At 41.9% G+C, this 18,606-nt stretch overlaps 1 protein-coding gene across 1 annotated transcript in view; it reads left to right on the top strand.

The window, feature by feature from the left end:
• cfap57 (cilia and flagella associated protein 57) overlaps positions 1-13,095 on the top strand; it is a 77,629-nt gene extending 64,534 nt beyond the window's left edge. Inside the window, exons 20-22 of the mRNA XM_048539567.2 lie at positions 699-842; positions 8,869-9,004; positions 11,922-13,095. Coding sequence (XP_048395524.1) covers positions 699-842; positions 8,869-9,004; positions 11,922-12,085 — 444 coding nt within the window. The 3' untranslated portion in view covers positions 12,086-13,095. The remainder of the gene's footprint in view (positions 1-698; positions 843-8,868; positions 9,005-11,921) is intronic.
• Positions 13,096-18,606: the final 5,511 nt, after the last annotated feature.

Genomic DNA, 18,606 nt, shown 5'->3' with positions numbered 1-18,606 from the left:
CCGTTAGTTCTGTTCTCCTTGTGAGAAGAAGGCTGAGATGAAATTCGATAAAGGTATTCAAAATCATGAGTGGAATGGGTAGAGTGGATCGAGATAAGCTATTCCCAGTGGTAGAAGGAAAAAGAACAAGAGGGCATGAATTTAAATTGGTGTAAAATAAATGCTAGTCTGTCCAGTGATGGCCGTATCCTATGTATGAATGAATAAAGAAAATGTAGTTAGGGTTTTGAATTCACTTCATGGAAATGTGGTGCAGGCTGATTCAGTTGAGGCAAAGAGAGGGTATTGGATGATTATTTGGATAGAAATAGTGAGCAAGTGCATGGGGACAAAGCAGGAGATTGACAGTAGGCAATGATGCTTATTTGGCACGTTGGCCAAAATTGCCTCCTTCTGTGCCATAGCGAATCTGCTTGTTTGGGTTCTGTGCACGGCTATCACTGTGCTGACATCACTTGCAGGAATGACTTTTGATTCTGGAAGTCACTGCTGCACACAGATCTCAGATACCACCACGGAAGAAACATAAATCGCGGAGCAGTGGTCCTTAACTGCCAAATTTTTGACTGTGCCTCATTTTCTGAGAAAAGCTGATTTTCAATTCATGGAAGTCAGAGTTTAGATAAATCCAATTTACTTGGCACCTCAAATGAATTCATTGTTCGCCTATATTTAACTCTATTTGCTTTCTTTGCTAGTTTGAAATTGCAACTGTTGACTCGGACATTCAGAAGGAGTTTGGGCGACAAAGAAACCACTTAGAAAAAAGTATTGCAACATTGCAAAAGAAACTGTTGAAGGACACAGAGATTCACCGTGCTGACAATGTCCATATTATGCAGGTAAGAAATTCTGCAATTTGTATTTAAGCACCTCCGTTAGATCTTCTATCAATTGTCACTCAGTGTAGCTCTCTCACCTTTAGGTCAAAATGTTCTAGGCTCAATTCCCACTCCAGAGCTTGAGCACATAAATCAAGTTTGACTTTCCAATGCAGTATGAAGCAAGTTCTGCATTGTCTGATGTGCCGTCTGTCAGAGGAGACTTTAAACTAAATCTTCTTTTGCTTGCCCAGATAGATGTATCAAACTCCTTGTCCAACATCCAGTACCAGATGAACAAAAGTGATTTCCAATTAAATATGGGGAAGTCTGAAGACAATGTCTTTAGATCTTCCACAACATTGCTCCTGTGCTAATCTTCCTTGACACATGGTGTTTGTATTCATCTTTGAAATAATCTTTCAGCTTTTATATGTGGTAGAGAAATTACTGGAGAAGATTCTTAGGGACAGGATTTATTTGCATACGGAGAGGAACTTATTCGGGATAATCAATATGGCTTTGTGCAGGAGAGGTCTGGTCTCACAAATTTGATTGAGTTTTTTGAGGGAATGACAAAGATGATTCACGAGGATTAGGTAGTGGAAGTTGTCTATGTGGATGTTACTAAAGCATTTAAGAAGGTCCATCGTGCTAGGTTGGTCCAGAAGATTTGGTCACATGGGATTCACCGTGAGTTGGTAAATTAAATATAAAATTGGCTTGGTCATAGAAGTCATAGGGTATTTGTGGAGGTGTGTTTCTCTGACTGGAGGTCTGTGACCAGTTATATTCTGCAAGGATCAGTGCTGGGACCTCTTTTTTTTTGTAATATACATTTTCATCCAAATTATTAATGTAGCAAGTCTGACATTTTTGGAGAAGAGCTATCCTTTGTATCCTAACCAATATTTATCCCACAGCATTACAAAAGCAGATTATCTGAGCATTATCACATTGCTGTGTGTGGGAGTTTGTTGTTTGAAAGTTAGAGGCTGCATTTCTTACATTAAACCAATGACTACACTTCATAAGTACTTAATGGACTGTGAAGCCCTTTGAGATTCAGGTGGCTGTGAAAATTGCTGCATAAGTCTACATTTTTCTTTCTAATAAACTATTCCAAGGTGCTTTGTGGGAGAGTTACCTGATACATTTAGCTTTATAAGGGGTTATTAGGGCAGAAGACAAAAGCTTGTGCAGTACCGTAGGTTTTAACAACACTGAAGAGGAAACAAAAGTTAAAGAAGAAAGATAGATTTGGGAAGACAATTACAGGAGTTTAGGACCTGGGCAGTAGAAGTCACAACCACCAATATTGAAACAGTTAAAATCAATGATTCTCAAGAGGCTTGAATTCGAGGAGTGCAGAGGTCTCAGAGGATTACAGAAATATAGGAAATTCTAGAGATGGGAAAGAACTAGGACATGGAAGGATACAAAAAACGGAGGAGATTTTAAAATCAAGGCTTTACCCATGTAAGTCGGCAAGCACAGGGGAAATGAGTGAGACATAATAGGTACTTCAGATGCTCAAGAATCCAAGATAACAAGGTGTAGAGCTGGATGAACACAGCAGGCCAAGCAGCATCTTAGGAGCAGGAAAGCCGACGTTTCGGACCTAGATAAAAGTTTCCGTGGAAAAGCCAATGCAAGGGAAGATATGGACCATGTATGGGGCTGGGAATATGAAGGCATGGACACAGAACATAAAACAATATAGCACAGGAACAGGTTCTTTGGACCATCATGTCTAGGCTGACCAGGATGCAATTCTAAACTGTTCCCATCTGCTTGCTCATGGTCCATATTCCTCTATTCCCTGCCTGTTCACGTGTCTGTCTAAATGCCTCTTAAACATTGCTACTATATCTGCCTCTACCATCTCGCCATTTTAGGCACCTACCACCTTCTGTGCTAAAGAACTTAACTTGCACATCTCCTTTAAAACATTCCCCCTCTCACCTTAAATCTATGCCCCTCATCCTATTCATATCTCATAATTTTATATATTTCTGTCTGGTCGCCCTCCAGCCTCCACTGATTTAGTGAAAACAATGCAAGTTTATCTTTATAGCTAATACATTCAGATCCAGGCACGTCCTGGTAAACATTTTTAGTACCCTGCCCAAAGCCTCCACATCCTACCTATAGTGAAGTTACTGGAACTGCACAGAATATTCCAAATGTGGCCTAACTAAAGTTGCAACATGACTCATCAACTTTTAGACACAATACCCAAACTGATGAAGGCAAACATGCTAACCCCACCTTGACGACTTTATCCACTTGCATTGCCACTTTGAGGGAGCTGTGGACATGCACCTCAAAGTCCCTCTGTGTATCAATGCTCCATTTACTGTATACTCTCTTTTTGCATTTGACCTTTCAAAATTCATTAACTCGCATTTGCTCAAAATTAAACTCTGTCTGCCATTTCTTCAACCAACTTTCCATCTGATCTTTTCACTACTATATCCTTTGACCACTTTCCTCGCTGTCTGCAATTCCGCCAATTTCCCGTGTTGTCTGTAAACTTACTAATCCAACCTCCTACATTTTCATCCAAATCATTTATATATATTGACATTGTCTTCAGACTTGCCAATATTTAATTGTAGGTCATTTCCGTCCATCTGGTATTGGATATTGGACAAGGGGTCTGATGATTCACAGAAGGTGGAGGGGATGAGAGATATGCTCGTGAAGTAAAACTGAATATTTTAGCATACTTGTGGAAAGTACGGCTTTGTTTTCAGATGATATTACTGCATTGCAACATGTATATGAGAAATAGATCACTTGGAGATTATTAGGAGTTACAGTGCAGGACAGTGAAGAGAAGCTCTGATGTCTATGATTAGATTGTGAGAGTGGAACCACATGAGAGCAACCCCAGCCAACAGGATGCTAGTTGAGTGTCAATGAATAAAGCTGGTATGATCAGCTGTTTTAAAAGGCTGCAGACGCATCCAGAAGGATGATTTGGCAGATAGTTTGCCTTTATGATGATCAAGCAGGATGTAATTTTTGTATTTGATAAAAGTCATTTCAATATTGTGGCAGAATTAATGACAACATAATCAACAACTTTAGAGAGGAATGTGAAGTTGAAGATGGGATGGTGGTTTGCAAGAATGGAGTGTGTGTATTTTTAAGAAGAGGGTAGTGAGTGCAGAGTTAAAAGAGAAACAGACAGAACCTAATGAGAGAGAGTCATTAGCAATAACGGCAATCATGGAAAGTAGGAAGGGAAGTAGCATAGTCAGTATTGTATTGGAAATAAGGTCGTGAGAGTAGAGGGTGGTTCTTATGGGCAGGTTGAGAATGGAGAGAACATGAATCCCTCCTACCTTCCTTCATTTCTAGAGAAATGTACAGGGCTAAGCAGTGTGGAGCTTTCAAGGAGGTTTGGAGCTCAGGGAAATGGCAGAGACAGTGGATTTGATAGTCCCAATCTAAGTGACAAAGAAACCCATAAACTCTTTCCACCTCCGATTGAGGGAGAGGGTGGAGACACGGTGATGGGAAATAGTTTCAGAAGATGGCATGCAGTGATAAAAGTATAATTCTAGAACAATAGGCAGTTTGCACAGGTGAATGCAGGATGTATTAGTGCATTGTGTGGATCAACTGGCAGTGAGCAGACGGTAAAAGATTAAGAAGTTGTGAATGAGAGAGTGCAGTTAGGAATGAGAGAGTGCAGTTGTAGGAAAATTGGAGGAGAAGATTTTTTAATCAGCAGCAGATATAGAGGTGGTATGGTTTGGAGAATGGAAGCAGGGTGCAGGTGATGAGTGATACGTAAAATCAGGAAGAGCCTTTTCTGTGATTGGTGCTATAGAAATAACAAAGCTATGTGAGATGGCAAGGTCAAGGGAGGGGTCATGAATATGGGTGGAGAAGTTTACATGAAAAGATGGGTTAAAGGCATGGAAAGATAGTGAACTCAGAAGAGTGAAAATGATGAATTAAAATGAGGGATAACATCATCTAGGACAAGAAGTCACTTGGTGCAGATGTTCGGGGAACAAAATAGTGAAAATAGTTTGTTGGGAAACTGGTACAGTAATGGGACAGGACTTTAATGAAAGGTGAAAGGAACGGAATCAACGAAATGCTACATGCTTCAGATTATTGCACTGATATGGAAAGAAAAGACTATTATTTTTACTTTGCAATCATAATTTGAGCAGGTTTTTGGCTAAATCCATTTCATCTGTAGCTTTTTTCAGTTTGAAGTTAGTCAAAGATTTTAATGTTTGGCATAGCTGCAGCTTTGCATTTTCAGCAGGAGTTAAAATCAGATTTGCCCTCTTCTTAACTTTTCCATGGAAAAGTCATGATGTTGATTTACCCATTAGGCAATCCAGGATGATATTCTCTTAAACTGCATCAACAATCCTGGATCTAACCATTAATCCATACACGAACTTCAAGCTCTGATAAGTGGATGCATCTGTTTGGACTCTTTTTCCTCTCTTGAATCGAATGAAATTGGATTAGTTTCATTGTCACATGTACTCAAATGAGTACAATGAAAAAGTTTACAATCACCGCATTACAGTGCAATCTTAAGTACAAAAGTATTTAGGTGCTGATACTTAATACCAAATTCTTAGGAAACAAAAATAGAAAGTAAAGAAATAAATAGTCCAGCATTATAGGTCATAGGAATAAATTAGAAAAATAAAGAAGTAAAAAGTTCAGAATATCAGTCTTTCCGACCCTGTTCATGCTGGCACCTAACCATAAGGGAGATCTTCGCTGCCTTGCCACTGCCTGTGCTGTACCCACCAACGTATAAATCATCCCACCTTAGTCGCCATCTCTTCACCACTGGGCCTGCTTCACTGATGCTGCTGAGCCCACACTCGCCCTGTGTTCACCTGCACATCTGCCAATGTGGTGTACTGCATCTGCTGTACCCATTGTGGCCTCCTCTACATCGGGGAAACCAAGTGGAGGCTCGGAGACTGCTTTGTAGAACACCCACACTCGCTTTGCAATAAACAACTGCACCTCCCAGTCGCGAACCATTTCAACTCCCCCTCCCATTCTTTAGACGACATGTCCATCCTGGGCCTCCTGCAGTGCACAGCGATGCCAACCAAGGGTTGCAGGAACATCAACTCATATTCCACTCGGGAACCCTGCAGCCCAATGGTATCAATATGGATTTCACAAACTTCAAAATCTCCCCTCCCCCTACTGTATCCCAAAACCAGCCCAGCTCGTCTCGCATCCCTAACCTGTTCTTCCTTTCATCTATCCCTTCCTCCCACCTCAAGCCGCACCTCCGTTTCCTACCTACTAACCTCATCGCGCCTCCTTGACCTGTCCGTCCTCCCCAGACTGACCTATCCCCTCCCTACCTCCCCACCTACAGTCACCTCTACTGGCTCCATCCCCACCTCTTTAACTTGTATGTCTCCTCTCCACCTATCTTCTCCTCTAACCATCTTTGATCCACCTCCCCTTCTCTCCCTATTTCAGAACCCTCTCCCCCTCCCCATTTCTCATGAAGGGTCTAGGCTCGAAACATCAGCTTTTCTGCTCCTAAGATGCTGCTTGGCCTGCTGTGTTCATCCAGCTCTACACTTTGTTATCTCGGATTCTCCAGCATTTGCAGTTCCTATTATCTCTGCTCCAACCAATGTCCCTGGCTCCACTGTCTGGCCACGCTGCCGCTGGGCCACAAATCCTGTTGCGGCTGTGGATGTCACCTTGCCAATGCTGCCATCTTGAAGAATCAGCTGCTGCCGCCCCAATCGCTGGAGGATCTTTGCTGCCACTGCCACCGGCCCCCAGTGCTGGGAAACTGACCTCGCTGCTGCTGCCACAGGCCCCGAATGGTGGGAAAATGCACTCACCTACCACTGGTCTCCTGTCACCAGGAGAAGTCACGTCCACCACTCCAATACAACTGCAATGCCGGTGCTGCCAACCAACCTGCCACAGAACAGAAGAAAAGGAAGACCAAAAGGAAGGGAAAATATAGCAAAAAGTGAAACAAAGAAGTAAAGCAGATGGGCCCTGGGCGTGTGCCCACATGCAGCCCTGTTATTTCGTTACCACCTTGCACCAGAAATGATTGGTGATTAGCCATTAATAATTACACAGAGCAACACGGAGGAAAATGTGATAGAATTATATAGCTTATTTGATTTTAGTATCTATTTAAGTTGATGATTGAAAAATTGAATGTGTTTCATTATATGCTTATTACCCATCCCAAGCATTTTTGATGCTTGCAGTCTGCTGATAATGCTATTTACACTCAAACATAAGGAAATCTGCCAGTAATGCTGGGCGTATTCCAGTTACAAGTTACTCTGTACAGGCAGTGAAGTGAAATAATTTAGATGTGCACTTTTGAGACTGAGACGTCTTCAGTATTGTATGTAAATCAGATAATCAGTGGGCAGTAAAATTGGGGGAGGCATTGCAGGAACGTGTTCTATTTTGATTTCAGGTCCTGAATGTAACATGATCAGCAGGTTGTCACTGTAAACATGTGACCCTGTAATTTGTTGATTAGGACATTGGGAACTGGGGAAGGTGGTTGAATGTGACTGGGCTGCAGCAACATGTTATGAAGGAGGGGTAGGTGGGAGACAGAAAGAATGTGAATTGTCAGCAGCAGTAAAATGATCAGGGCTGTGGATAGAATTTTGTACGCATGCTATGCAATCACAAATATATGAACTGTTACTTGATAGCTCAAATTACTGCCATAAAAATGCCCTGAAAACATCCAATCCACTGACAACACCTGTCTTAACAAACTGTTATCCAACATCCAATTCTTGTAGAACAACAGTATTTTGTTGTTAAATTTTGGAAAGACTGAAATTTCAGCTTTGACAAACTCCCCGTTTCAGACCAGATCTGCAGCAATGCCTCAGTCTCAGGCTGTGCTTGCAACCTCAGCAATTTATGTCAACCCAAGCTCACCTTCTGACCTTATAGATATTTTCTAACCAACCTGTTCAGAAATGTTATTACACATTCTGTCTCTGTAATATCACCCATTCTGCTTTGTTCTAACTGCTGTTGAAACTGTTTCCAACTATAGACTTAGTCACATTGTCCATTATCCATCTTCTGTAAAATTCAGCTCAGGTCAAAACAAAAGAGATGTTGACAAGAGGGCCTGAAGGTTTACTATAATTATCAGTTTATTTTGATATAAACCATAATTTTTTGAAAAGGTGATAGGTCATTATAAAGGTCATTAAGGATAGGATTCTTGGCAGTGTGGAGGAACAGAGGGATCTTGGTGTGCAGATACATAGATCCCTTAAAATGGCCACCCAAGTGGACAGGGTTGTTAAGAAAGCATATGGTGTTTTGGCTTTCATTAACAGGGGGATTGAGTTTAAGAGTCGTGAGATCTTGTTGCAGCTCTATAAAACTTTGGTTCGACCACACTTGGAATACTGCGTCCAGTTCTGGTCGGCGTATTATAGGAAAGATGTGGATGCTTTAGAGAGGGTTCAGAGGAGGTTTACCAGGATGCTGCCTGGACTGGAGGGCTTATCTTATGAAGAGAGGTTGACTGAGCTCGGTCTCTTTTCATTGGAGAAAAGGAGGACGAGAGGGGACCTAATTGAAGTATACAAGATAATGAGAGGCATAGATAGAGTTGATAGCCAGAGATTATTTCCCAGGGCAGAAATGGCTAGCACGAGGGGTCATAGTTTTAAGCTGGTTGGTGGAAAGTATAGAGGGGATGTCAGAGGCAGGTTCTTTACACAGAGAGTTGTGAGGGCATGGAATGCGTTGCCAGCAGCAGTTGTGGAAGCAAGGTCACTGGGGTCATTTAAGAGACTGCTGGACATGCATATGGTCACAGAAATTTGAGGGTGCATACATGGATCGATGGTCGGCACAACATTGTGGGCTGAAGGGCCTGTTCTGTGCTGTACTGTTCTATGTTCTATGTTCTAAATGATGTGGCTATTTATTATTACTGTATATCATCAATATTGCCTCTAATAAGTTGACCAGGAAGAATGAATGATTGGTAACTTTCCTTTCTTAGGAAAATGTAGCTCTTATCAAGGAGATTAATGACCTGCGGCATGAGCTGAAGGTTGCTCGAATAAAGGTGCATGATCTGGAAGTAGCTCTTGGAACTCTTAAGAAGAATAAGAAACCATGCGCTGTTGACTTTAAAGGTAAAGTATTTTAATCACACATGTAATTCATGGATAAACAAAAAAAAAAGGAAATTTAGAATATGCAGTTTATTCCATATTTAAAGTCTCTGTGAACCAATCTTGTCATCTTTACTGAATTAGAAACTTATCTACCAATATTCAGATCAATCTTCATTTGACAGCATTGGTTTAGAATAAAAACTGTTACTTCAAAATCAAACACATTGAACCTTACTAAAAAATTTGGAGTAGTAATTTCTGATCCTGGAACTGTTGAATATCCTTGGCAAGGCCAATATAGAAAAGTTAGGTAGAGAGGAATTCACATCAATAAAAGACATCAAAACAACTTCCTGCCTATTAATGAAAATGAGCAGAAAAATTGGATAGGCTCTGTCATGAGCTTTGGTTTTTCTGTGACCAATTTTTCCTGACTAGAAAAGTCTGTGCCTTTTGTGTGATAATAAAGTGTGAAGCTGGATGAACACAGCAGGCCAAGCAGCATCTCAGGAGCACAAAAGCTGATGTTTCTGGCCTGGACCCTTCATCAGAGCCTTTTGTGTGAATTTGTTTTTCCTCATTTGTTTAAAAATGTTGGAGTTAAATTTCCATGAGAATTCTACTGGTATAATAGTTAGCAATTCTACGACTTGAGCTGTACCATTTTTCAAAATTTTCCATTCCATCTCACCAAAGTTATAGCAGACTATTGGAAGAGCCGTGTGGAAATTCCCTTCTATGACAGCCTATGAAGACTGGCACCATGCTATTACTAACATGTCCTTGCCTTTCTTTTAAAAGAGTAACAGATGAAATGTACAGAACTTTTTAACTTGCAAGGGAAGGTGAATATTCTATTTCTGAAAGTCTGTTGTTGAAGAATAAAGTTAGATCTAATCTCTGCACACTTTTGCATTTATTTAGAGTTCTCATTACAAACACATACCTCCTAACGCAGCACTCTCAGTTTTTGTCCATGGCTATTTATAAGACCTAAAGTGATGCCCAATTAATACCTACCACCTGCATATAATTTAAAGAAATTGATAGATAGGTGGCAGTGGACAGAACTACAGACATTGGATTAGAATTAAGTGCCCAAAAATTGCATTCAGGTCAGGAACCTGTCATCGTGTCAACCACTTTTGGGTTTGTCCTGGATGGGTTTGGAAGTCAACGGACAACTCCTGTACAACTGTCAGGGAAGTAATTGAAATATTCAAGCAGATCATGAACTTTTGTTTGACCTTGCACTTTACCATTAACAAGTCAGCGTATAAGTTCCCCAAGATCTCTAAATTTCACCAGCTGCATGAGGTGAGAGCACATCAATTAGGCTAAATTAATGGAAATGTTATACCAGGAGCACTTTAAAGACTAAAATTGTTGACTTTGTAGACAGCCACAGTGAAATGTGTCTGTTCTTAGGATTACTTCTGACAGGTTGAATTGAGAGATTAAGTGTCAAATTTAACCTTTAGGAGTTACTTTGAAATGCCTCAAAGTATAAAGTCACCCTTTCATTTTTAATTCCTTGCTGTCAACCTTCATTGCAACATGGGAGCAGTTTATACAGCAGTTGGCTGGATCTCTATTAAAGAGTAAGAGGACCGCCACCAGCAACAGCACCAGGAACAGCAGGGCCAACAGCAGCACTCATTGCATCATCCTGAGCCACTACTGTTCCATGGCACAGATGGTGTGGACCTTGAGATCCAGCACCAGGAAATAAAACCACCAACATGGATTTTACAGGAGAAGGATCAGCTTGCTCAATATATGGCAAGCATCAGTGCTTCAGGAGGTGTAGGTTTTCATAACACGTTGTTGCTAGCATCTGCCATTCCTGGAACAAGGTTTCTTTCCTTGTAGTTTTCATGTTTACATTACTGAAAGGCCACTGTTCCCTGCACAAATCAGAGACTTGGCACCTGAAAAATATAACTCCCACTCACCTTTCCTACCCTCTTGAGGCCCTAGATCATCTTGGTGCACAGTTCTCGTGGCAACAGTATCAAATTCCTGCTGCGGACCTTTTTGATCCCTTGTTCAATCTAAGTGGCTGGCCACTTCCATCGTCGAGAATGATAACTTTGCTGAAGTCCCTCTCATTCTGCAGTAAACCCTCCAAGCAAGGGCAAGAAACCAAGGAAATAACCTTTCCAGATTTCCTGGCCATTCCAGTTGCAGCCTGATCTACCACCTATTTGCCTGCTGCACTGGCTTATATGTCATTCTGGGTTCCACACTGTCCCCCTCACAGTTACAATTCTTCTAAAGTTTGTGTCATGCACTTTTAAAGCTGCAAAATCCGTGAGTCCTTCCTGTATCTGTATGTTAATTTCTTCTGTTATTTCACAATTATCCACTCTCATGTCTACACCTGTCTTCCATTGTGTAAATCAGTGCAAAATATTCAATGAGGTCTGTGCCCACATCTCTGGGTCCACAAACACATTACCTCTATGGTGCCAATGGGCCTACTGTTTCCATAGTTATTCCCTTGCTCTTAATTTTTTTTTAGAAAAGACAGTTTATATTTTTCTTTTATTTTACGTGAAATGCTTTCTAATGCATGCTCTTGCTTTCCTAGTTTCCTTTTGAGATTCCCCTGCAATTGTTGTACCACTCTAGGTCATGTTGAGCCCTCAGTATCTGCCATAAGCTTCTCTTTTACTCCTAATCTTAATGTTGATGTCTCAAGGCTGCTATGTAACCACCATTATGGCAATGTTTTATAAAAGTAATTAGTTCTTGCCAAGTGCTTCCGTACATCCTGAAGTTGTGCTATATTAGTGCAAACATTTTGCCACTTTCACTCACCTCAGTTCAAGGGGAAAATACACATATTTGTTTCCCTGTAGATGAAGGAACAGTTCAGTAACTGCATATTGAATAAAGGAACAAATGTATTGGTTTTGTTTTGTCTCCCCAGATAATTGCTCACGGAATGCAGTCACACGTCTTAATTTTGATCATGAGTCAGAACGGATCATTGAACTTCAGCGACTGGAAATTAAACAACTTCAGGAACAAAATCAGGCAAAGGAGGATGCCCAGCACCAATCTAGTGGAATATTACCTGCACTTACTATTTAATAAACATTTCAAATATGTGAGAAACCTGTGCGGCAGCATGTACATCTTTCCTTGTGTGCACACGATGGACTAACAACACATTTTTGATGAACTGTGCTCCATATTAATTTAGTTTATTTCTGTCCTTTCAAAAGCTGCTTGTCTGCTGAATAATCCCATTTGTTCCCAAACAATGAAGTCACCAATATTTAAAGGGTATATTATTAAATTTTTACAATATCTGTGTTCCATTAAGAAAAAAAATTTCCCAATTAATAGAATAATTCACTTGCTGTATTTGTTCAAATTAGATTCTTCATTTCAGCAAATTAAATCAGTCATATTAAACTAGTTGGACCTGTGTTCAGAGACTTATCATTTTTGATTAATAGGTGGAGAAGTCTGATTATGCTACATACATCTGAAATTGAAGAATGCGCAGCACAAAGAAATGTAAAAGTTTGTATCAATATTTAACAACAAATTAACTGCAACTGGAAGTTGCATGTATTGTTCATTCTCGTGTTAATGTCTGTACCTGCTCAGTAGTTCCCTCTGGTGGAATCTGTGTACTTTCAATTTTGGTCTGTAGCTCATTTCGTGTGGTAATGTTGTGAGCTGGGTTTTCAGCACAATGTGGGAAACAGTAGAGAAGTCTATTTCTGTGTCAGCAACCTGTCTCCAACGGTAAATGAATAAGAATTTATTCCTTGAGTGAGTTGAGCCCTTAATTGAAATGTAAATGCATTTTGTGCCAATTGATGCTAATAAGGGCAAGAATGGAGATGAGTCAGATGAAGAGGGAACTCATTCAGATGCCCACGGAAGACTGAGGTGGCTTGTTATCCTGACAAAGGGAGTTTGTGCCAAAATCTTTCACTGCACCACAGAAAGTGAGCTGTCACTGGGGAGCCAGAGGTCTGGCACCCACATGGTGCCGGGGAGGCAATGGCCTGGTGATATTATCACTGGACTGTTAATCCAGAGACCCAGGTATTGGTCTGAGGACCCGGGTTTGAGTCCTGTCATGGCAAATAGTGGAATTTGAATTCAATTTAAAACAAAAAACTGGAATTAAAAGTCTAATATTGTTGATTGCTGAAAAACAAATCCATGTGGTTCATTAATGCCCTTAAGGGAAGGAAACTGCCACGCTTACCTGGTCTGGCCTATGCGTGACTCCAAACAGCAGCAATGTGGTCGACACTTAACTGCCCTTTGGGCAAGTAGAGGCGGATAATGAATGCCGGCCTAGCCAGCGTCAACTTCATCTTCTAAATGAGTAAAAAACACAGGGAAGGAAGTCTTCCCAGAGGCTGGCAGGAGGTGACCGTACAGCAGCATCTCTGTCCGTCATTATCTTCATCTCCCTCCAAACCCTCCCCCGACCCTTACCTCCTGCACCTGTTCTCCCTACTCAGCAACACCCCTCTCCACAGCCACCCTCATCTCCCATTGTACTCTCTCAGCAGGGTATTAGTATCCTCAAAGTTTGTACTTGGTGGAGGGCTATGTTATGGAGAGTGTAGCAGACCGCCAGAATAACTCTAGGTCCTTGAGGAAAGCTATCATAGTGCCCTCCCAACCGACCCCCCCCCACCCCCACAATGCATCAGGCATTGAACCAATGATGCCCCATCACAGTTTGGAATTTGATGTAACAAAAACAGAAATTGCTGAGAAAGCTCAGCAACTCTGGCAGTATCAGTAAAGAGAAATCAGTGTTAATGTTTTGTGTCCAGTGACCCTTCCTCAGAACTGGACCTGAAACATTGACACTGATTTTACAGATGCTGCCAGACCTGTTGAGCTTTTCCAGCAATTTCTGTTTTTGTTTCTGATTTATAGTATCTGCAGTTCTTTCAGTTCTTATTGGGAATCTGACATGTCATCCAGCCTCAGTGAAGAGAGCTTCTGATCGAATATGCAGCTACCGAAGCAATGCGATGGAGGGCATAGATGTCTGTGACCTTCTGCACAAATAACCACAGTCACCGATTCTGTCATATACAGGTCTGTTTGTCTTTTCCCATTGGTTCTGTACTTCCAGTAGTTTCTCCTTCATGACCCTCATTCTTCTCTTCTGGTTTCCTGATGCCCAGGGCATTACTTTTCTTGTGCAGGCTGCAGCACCCCATCTCCAAATGCCTTGATTTCTGAAGGTGCAGCCCCCAATTTCCAGCTGCACCCTTTTTGGTCTCACAAATTGTGCTGCTGCCCCTGTGGTGACAGGATGGTTATGACCCCAGAATTAGTAAAGCTGTCAATGCTGTCATTTCCCCTGACCTGTTTGGGCTACTACAATTTAAACGTCTGAGGTAACTTATGAAAAACCTGAACACTTCATTCTTTAAACTTTTCTGGCCTCTGTGATTCCCCCCTGAAATGATCCTCAGCTACCTTCAGCTGGATGCAGGAAAATCCTGGAGATGGGTTTTTAAATCGAACATTGAACAATATTTAAATTATTCCACTTGGGAGTGAATGCAAGTCCACAAGCCCAACAGCCCACCCAGTTACTCCCACAAAAAAAAATTGGTAGCACCAGAAATGGAGGCTGGATGGGTGAGTCAGTGCTGTTTATCATAATGCGGTTCTGTCAGAGTTTGCTTTGAATAAATAGCCTGCCATTTTTGTCAGATTACAACATTCAGTGCTTTGGGAGGTTCTTTCTGTTTATCTGCACAATATCAGGATCATCAAAGCTTTGCAGTATCACCTGAGGTAATGTAATTGTGGACCCTTGCCCCTAGTTCCTGCTGGATGGATAGAGTTAAAATTCTTTCATTGCTAGATGTCCTGTACCTTTACCAAATGAGTTTTGTTAATGTGTGAGCTTCAATGGGGAATAGGCTTATCACTGTGGCAACGTCACAACTCTATTCAATCCTGCCCAGCCAAAGTTCACACAAAGGCACTTTCAGTAGTAGTCACTTTATCGCAATATGAATCCGAAGCTCTGGTTTGCTTTCCCTAGCCCACAAACTTAGTAGTTCAACTTTGTTCTTAACTGTGATAGGCTAACTAGGATCAGAACTAGGAGAGAAATCAGAGTTAATGTTTCGGGTTGAGTGACCCTTCCTCAGAACTCAAAAATGAGATGTTCCTGGTCCGTAGGACTGAGAGGCAGGACTTATTATCTATTGTAATAAAATTCTGTGTGATTTATTGACACAGGTTGCCAGTGACCTTTCCTCTCATTTCAATACCTGAGAAACTTGGCCGCACAAGTATTTAATTGGGGAAGAGGAAACTATGATGCGATTAGACACGAGTTAGGAAGCATGGACTGGGAGCAGTTGTTCCATGGTAAGGGAACTATAGACATGTGGAGATGGTTTAAGGAACAGTTGTTGGGAGTGATGAGTAAATATGTCCCTCTGAGACAGGCAAGACGGGGTAAGATAAAGGAACCTTGGATGACGAGAGCGGTGGAGCTTCTAGTGAAAAGGAAGAAGGTAGCTTACATAAGGTGGAGGAAGCTAGGGTCAAGTTCAGCTAGAGAGGATTACATGCAGGCAAGGAAGGAGCTCAAAAATGGTCTGAGGAGAGCCAGGAGGGGGCACGAGAAAGGCTTGGCAGAAGGAATCCGGGAAAACACAAAGGCATTTTACACTTATGTGAGGAATAAGAGAATGGTCAAAGAAAGAGTAGGGCCGATCAGGGATAGCATAGGGAACTTGTGTGTGGAGCCTGAGGAGGTAGGGGAAGCCCTAAATGAGTTTTTTGCTTCTGTCTTTACGAAAGAAACGACCTGTGTAGTGAATGAAACCTTTGAAGAGCAGGTGTGCATGCTGGAATGGATAGAGATAGAGGAAGCTGATGTACTGAAAATTTTGTCAAACATTAAGATTGACAAGTCGCCAGGCCCGGATCAGATTTGTCCTCGGCTGCTTTGGGAAGCGAGAAATGCAATTGCTTCGCCACTTGCGAAGATCTTTGCATCCTCGCTCTCCACTGGAGTCGTACCTGAGGACTGGAGAGAGGCAAATGTAATTCCTCTCTTCAAGAAAGGAAATAGGGAAATCCCCGGCAATTATAGACCGGTAAGTCTCACGTCTGTCGTCTGCAAGGTGTTAGAAAGGATTCTGAGGGATAAGATTTATGACCATCTGGAAGAGCATGGCTTGATCAAATACAGTCAACACGGCTTTGTGAGGGGTAGGTCATGCCTTACAAACCTTATCGAGTTTTTTGAGGATGTGACTAGTAAGGTTGATGAGGGTCAAGCTGTGGATGTGGTGTATATGGACTTCAGTAAGGCATTTGATAAGGTTCCCCATGGAAGGCTCATTCAGAAGGTCAGGAGGAATGGGATACAGGGGAACTTAGCTGCTTGGATACAGAATTGGCTGGCCAACAGAAGACAGCGAGTGGTAGTAGAAGGAAAATATTCTGCCTGGAAGTCAGTGGTGAGTGGGGTTCCACAGGGCTCTGTCCTTGGGCCTCTACTGTTTGTAATTTTTATTAATGACTTGGACGAGGGAATTGAAGGATGGGTCAGCAAGTTTGCAGACGACACAAAGGTCGGAGGTGTCGTTGACAGTGTAGAGGGCTGTTGTAGGCTGCAGCGGGACATTGACAGGATGCAGAGATGGGCTGAGAGGTGGCAGATGGAGTTCAACCTGGATAAATGCGAGGTGATGCATTTTGGAAGGTTGAATTTGAAAGCTGAGTACAGGATTAAGGATAGGATTCTTGGCAGCGTGGAGGAACAGAGGGATCTTGGTGTGCGGATACATAGATCCCTTAAAATGGCCACCCAAGTGGACAGGGTTGTTAAGAAAGCATATGGTGTTTTGGCTTTCATTAACAGGGGGATTGAGTTTAAGAGTCGTGAGATCTTGTTGCAGCTCTATAAAACTTTGGTTAGACCGCACTTGGAATACTGCGTCCAGTTCTGGGCGCCCTATTATAGGAAAGATGTGGATGCTTTGGAGAGGGTTCAGAGGAGGTTTACCAGGATGCTGCCTGGACTGGAGGGCTTATCTTATGAAGAGAGGTTGACTGAGCTCGGTCTCTTTTCATTGGAGAAAAGGAGGAGGAGAGGGGACCTAATTGAGGTATACAAGATAATGAGAGGCATAGATAGAGTCGATAGCCAGAAACTATTTCCCAGGGCAGAAATGGCTAGCACGAGGGGTCATAGTTTTAAGCTGGTTGGTGGAAAGTATAGAGGGGATGTCAGAGGCAGGTTCTTTACGCAGAGAGTTGTGAGAGCATGGAATGCGTTGCCAGCAGCAGTTGTGGAAGCAAGGTCATTGGGGTCATTTAAGAGACTGCTGGACATGCATATGGTCACAGAAATTTGAGGGTGCATCCCTGAGGATCAATGGTCGGCACAACATTGTGGGCTGAAGGGCCTGTTCTGTGCTGTACTCTTCTATGTTCTATGTTCTATGTTCTAAGTAGATAGAGTGGTAAAGGAGGTGTATGGCATGTTTGCCGTGATTGGTGGGAGAATTGAGTACAAGAGTCAGAATGTCATGTTGCAGCTTTATAAAATTGTGGTTAGGCTACACTTAGAGTATTGCATTCAGTTCTGATCGCCACATTACAGGAAGGACATGGAGGCTTTGGAGAGAGAGCAGAAGAAGTTTACCAGGGCACTGCCTAGATTAGAGGGTATGAGCTATATGGAGAAACTAGAAAAACTTGGGTTGTTTTCTCTGGAGTGGCAGAGGCTATGGGGAGACTTGATAAAAGTCTGAAAAATTATGAGATGCATAGATAGGGTGGATGGTCAGAACTTGTCCAGGGCTGTGTAAGTTAGGTGGATTAAAAGTGGAAAATGCAGGGTTATAGGGAAAGGGTAAGGGGATGAGTCTATTTGAGATGCTTTTCAGAAGGGCGGTGTGGACTTGTTGGGCCAAATAGCCTGTTTCCACACCATAGGAATTCTCTGATTCTCTCTGATAACTTTTTCTTCCCCAGAATTCAAATGTCTAATATTACAGGGCATGAATTTACAGTGAGGGGGAAAGTTCAAAAGGAGATGTGAGGGGCAAGTTTTTTTTTAAACACAGAGTTGCGGGGGTGGGGGGGCGGGGAAGTCTGGAATGCACTGCCAGGAATGGTGTTGGATACATATATGATAGGGGCGGTTAAGGGATTTTTAGATAAGTATGTGGAGTATGCAAGGAATGGAGGGAAATGGACCAAAGGCAGGCAGAAGGGATTAGTTTAATTTGGTGTAATATTCAGCACAGTGTTGTGCATTGAAGGGCTGTGCTATACAGCGCTATGTTCTAAATACTGGTGGTATTCATTTGAATGTGCATATTTCATTAGATCTTTACCAATGGATTTTACTGTCCTTAAGCAGTGATAAATCAGCTACCTAATTGCAGTGAAAATTTGAATCAATCTACATAAAAGACTACAAGGCAAGCAATGGAAATATAAATGTAGCGAATAAAATCTTGCCCTATTATAATCTGTATATCAAAATATACATCAGAAATGAGATTCAGATCAGCTGTGCAAGTAGCCCTTCCCTTTTAAATACCTATGTGGACAAACCCATAAGCCTACATGAGAAC

Source organism: Stegostoma tigrinum, chromosome 8 (genome assembly GCF_030684315.1).
Source record: "Stegostoma tigrinum isolate sSteTig4 chromosome 8, sSteTig4.hap1, whole genome shotgun sequence".
Lineage (NCBI taxonomy): Eukaryota > Metazoa > Chordata > Chondrichthyes > Orectolobiformes > Stegostomatidae > Stegostoma > Stegostoma tigrinum.
This window is presented reverse-complemented; position numbering and strand designations above follow the sequence as displayed.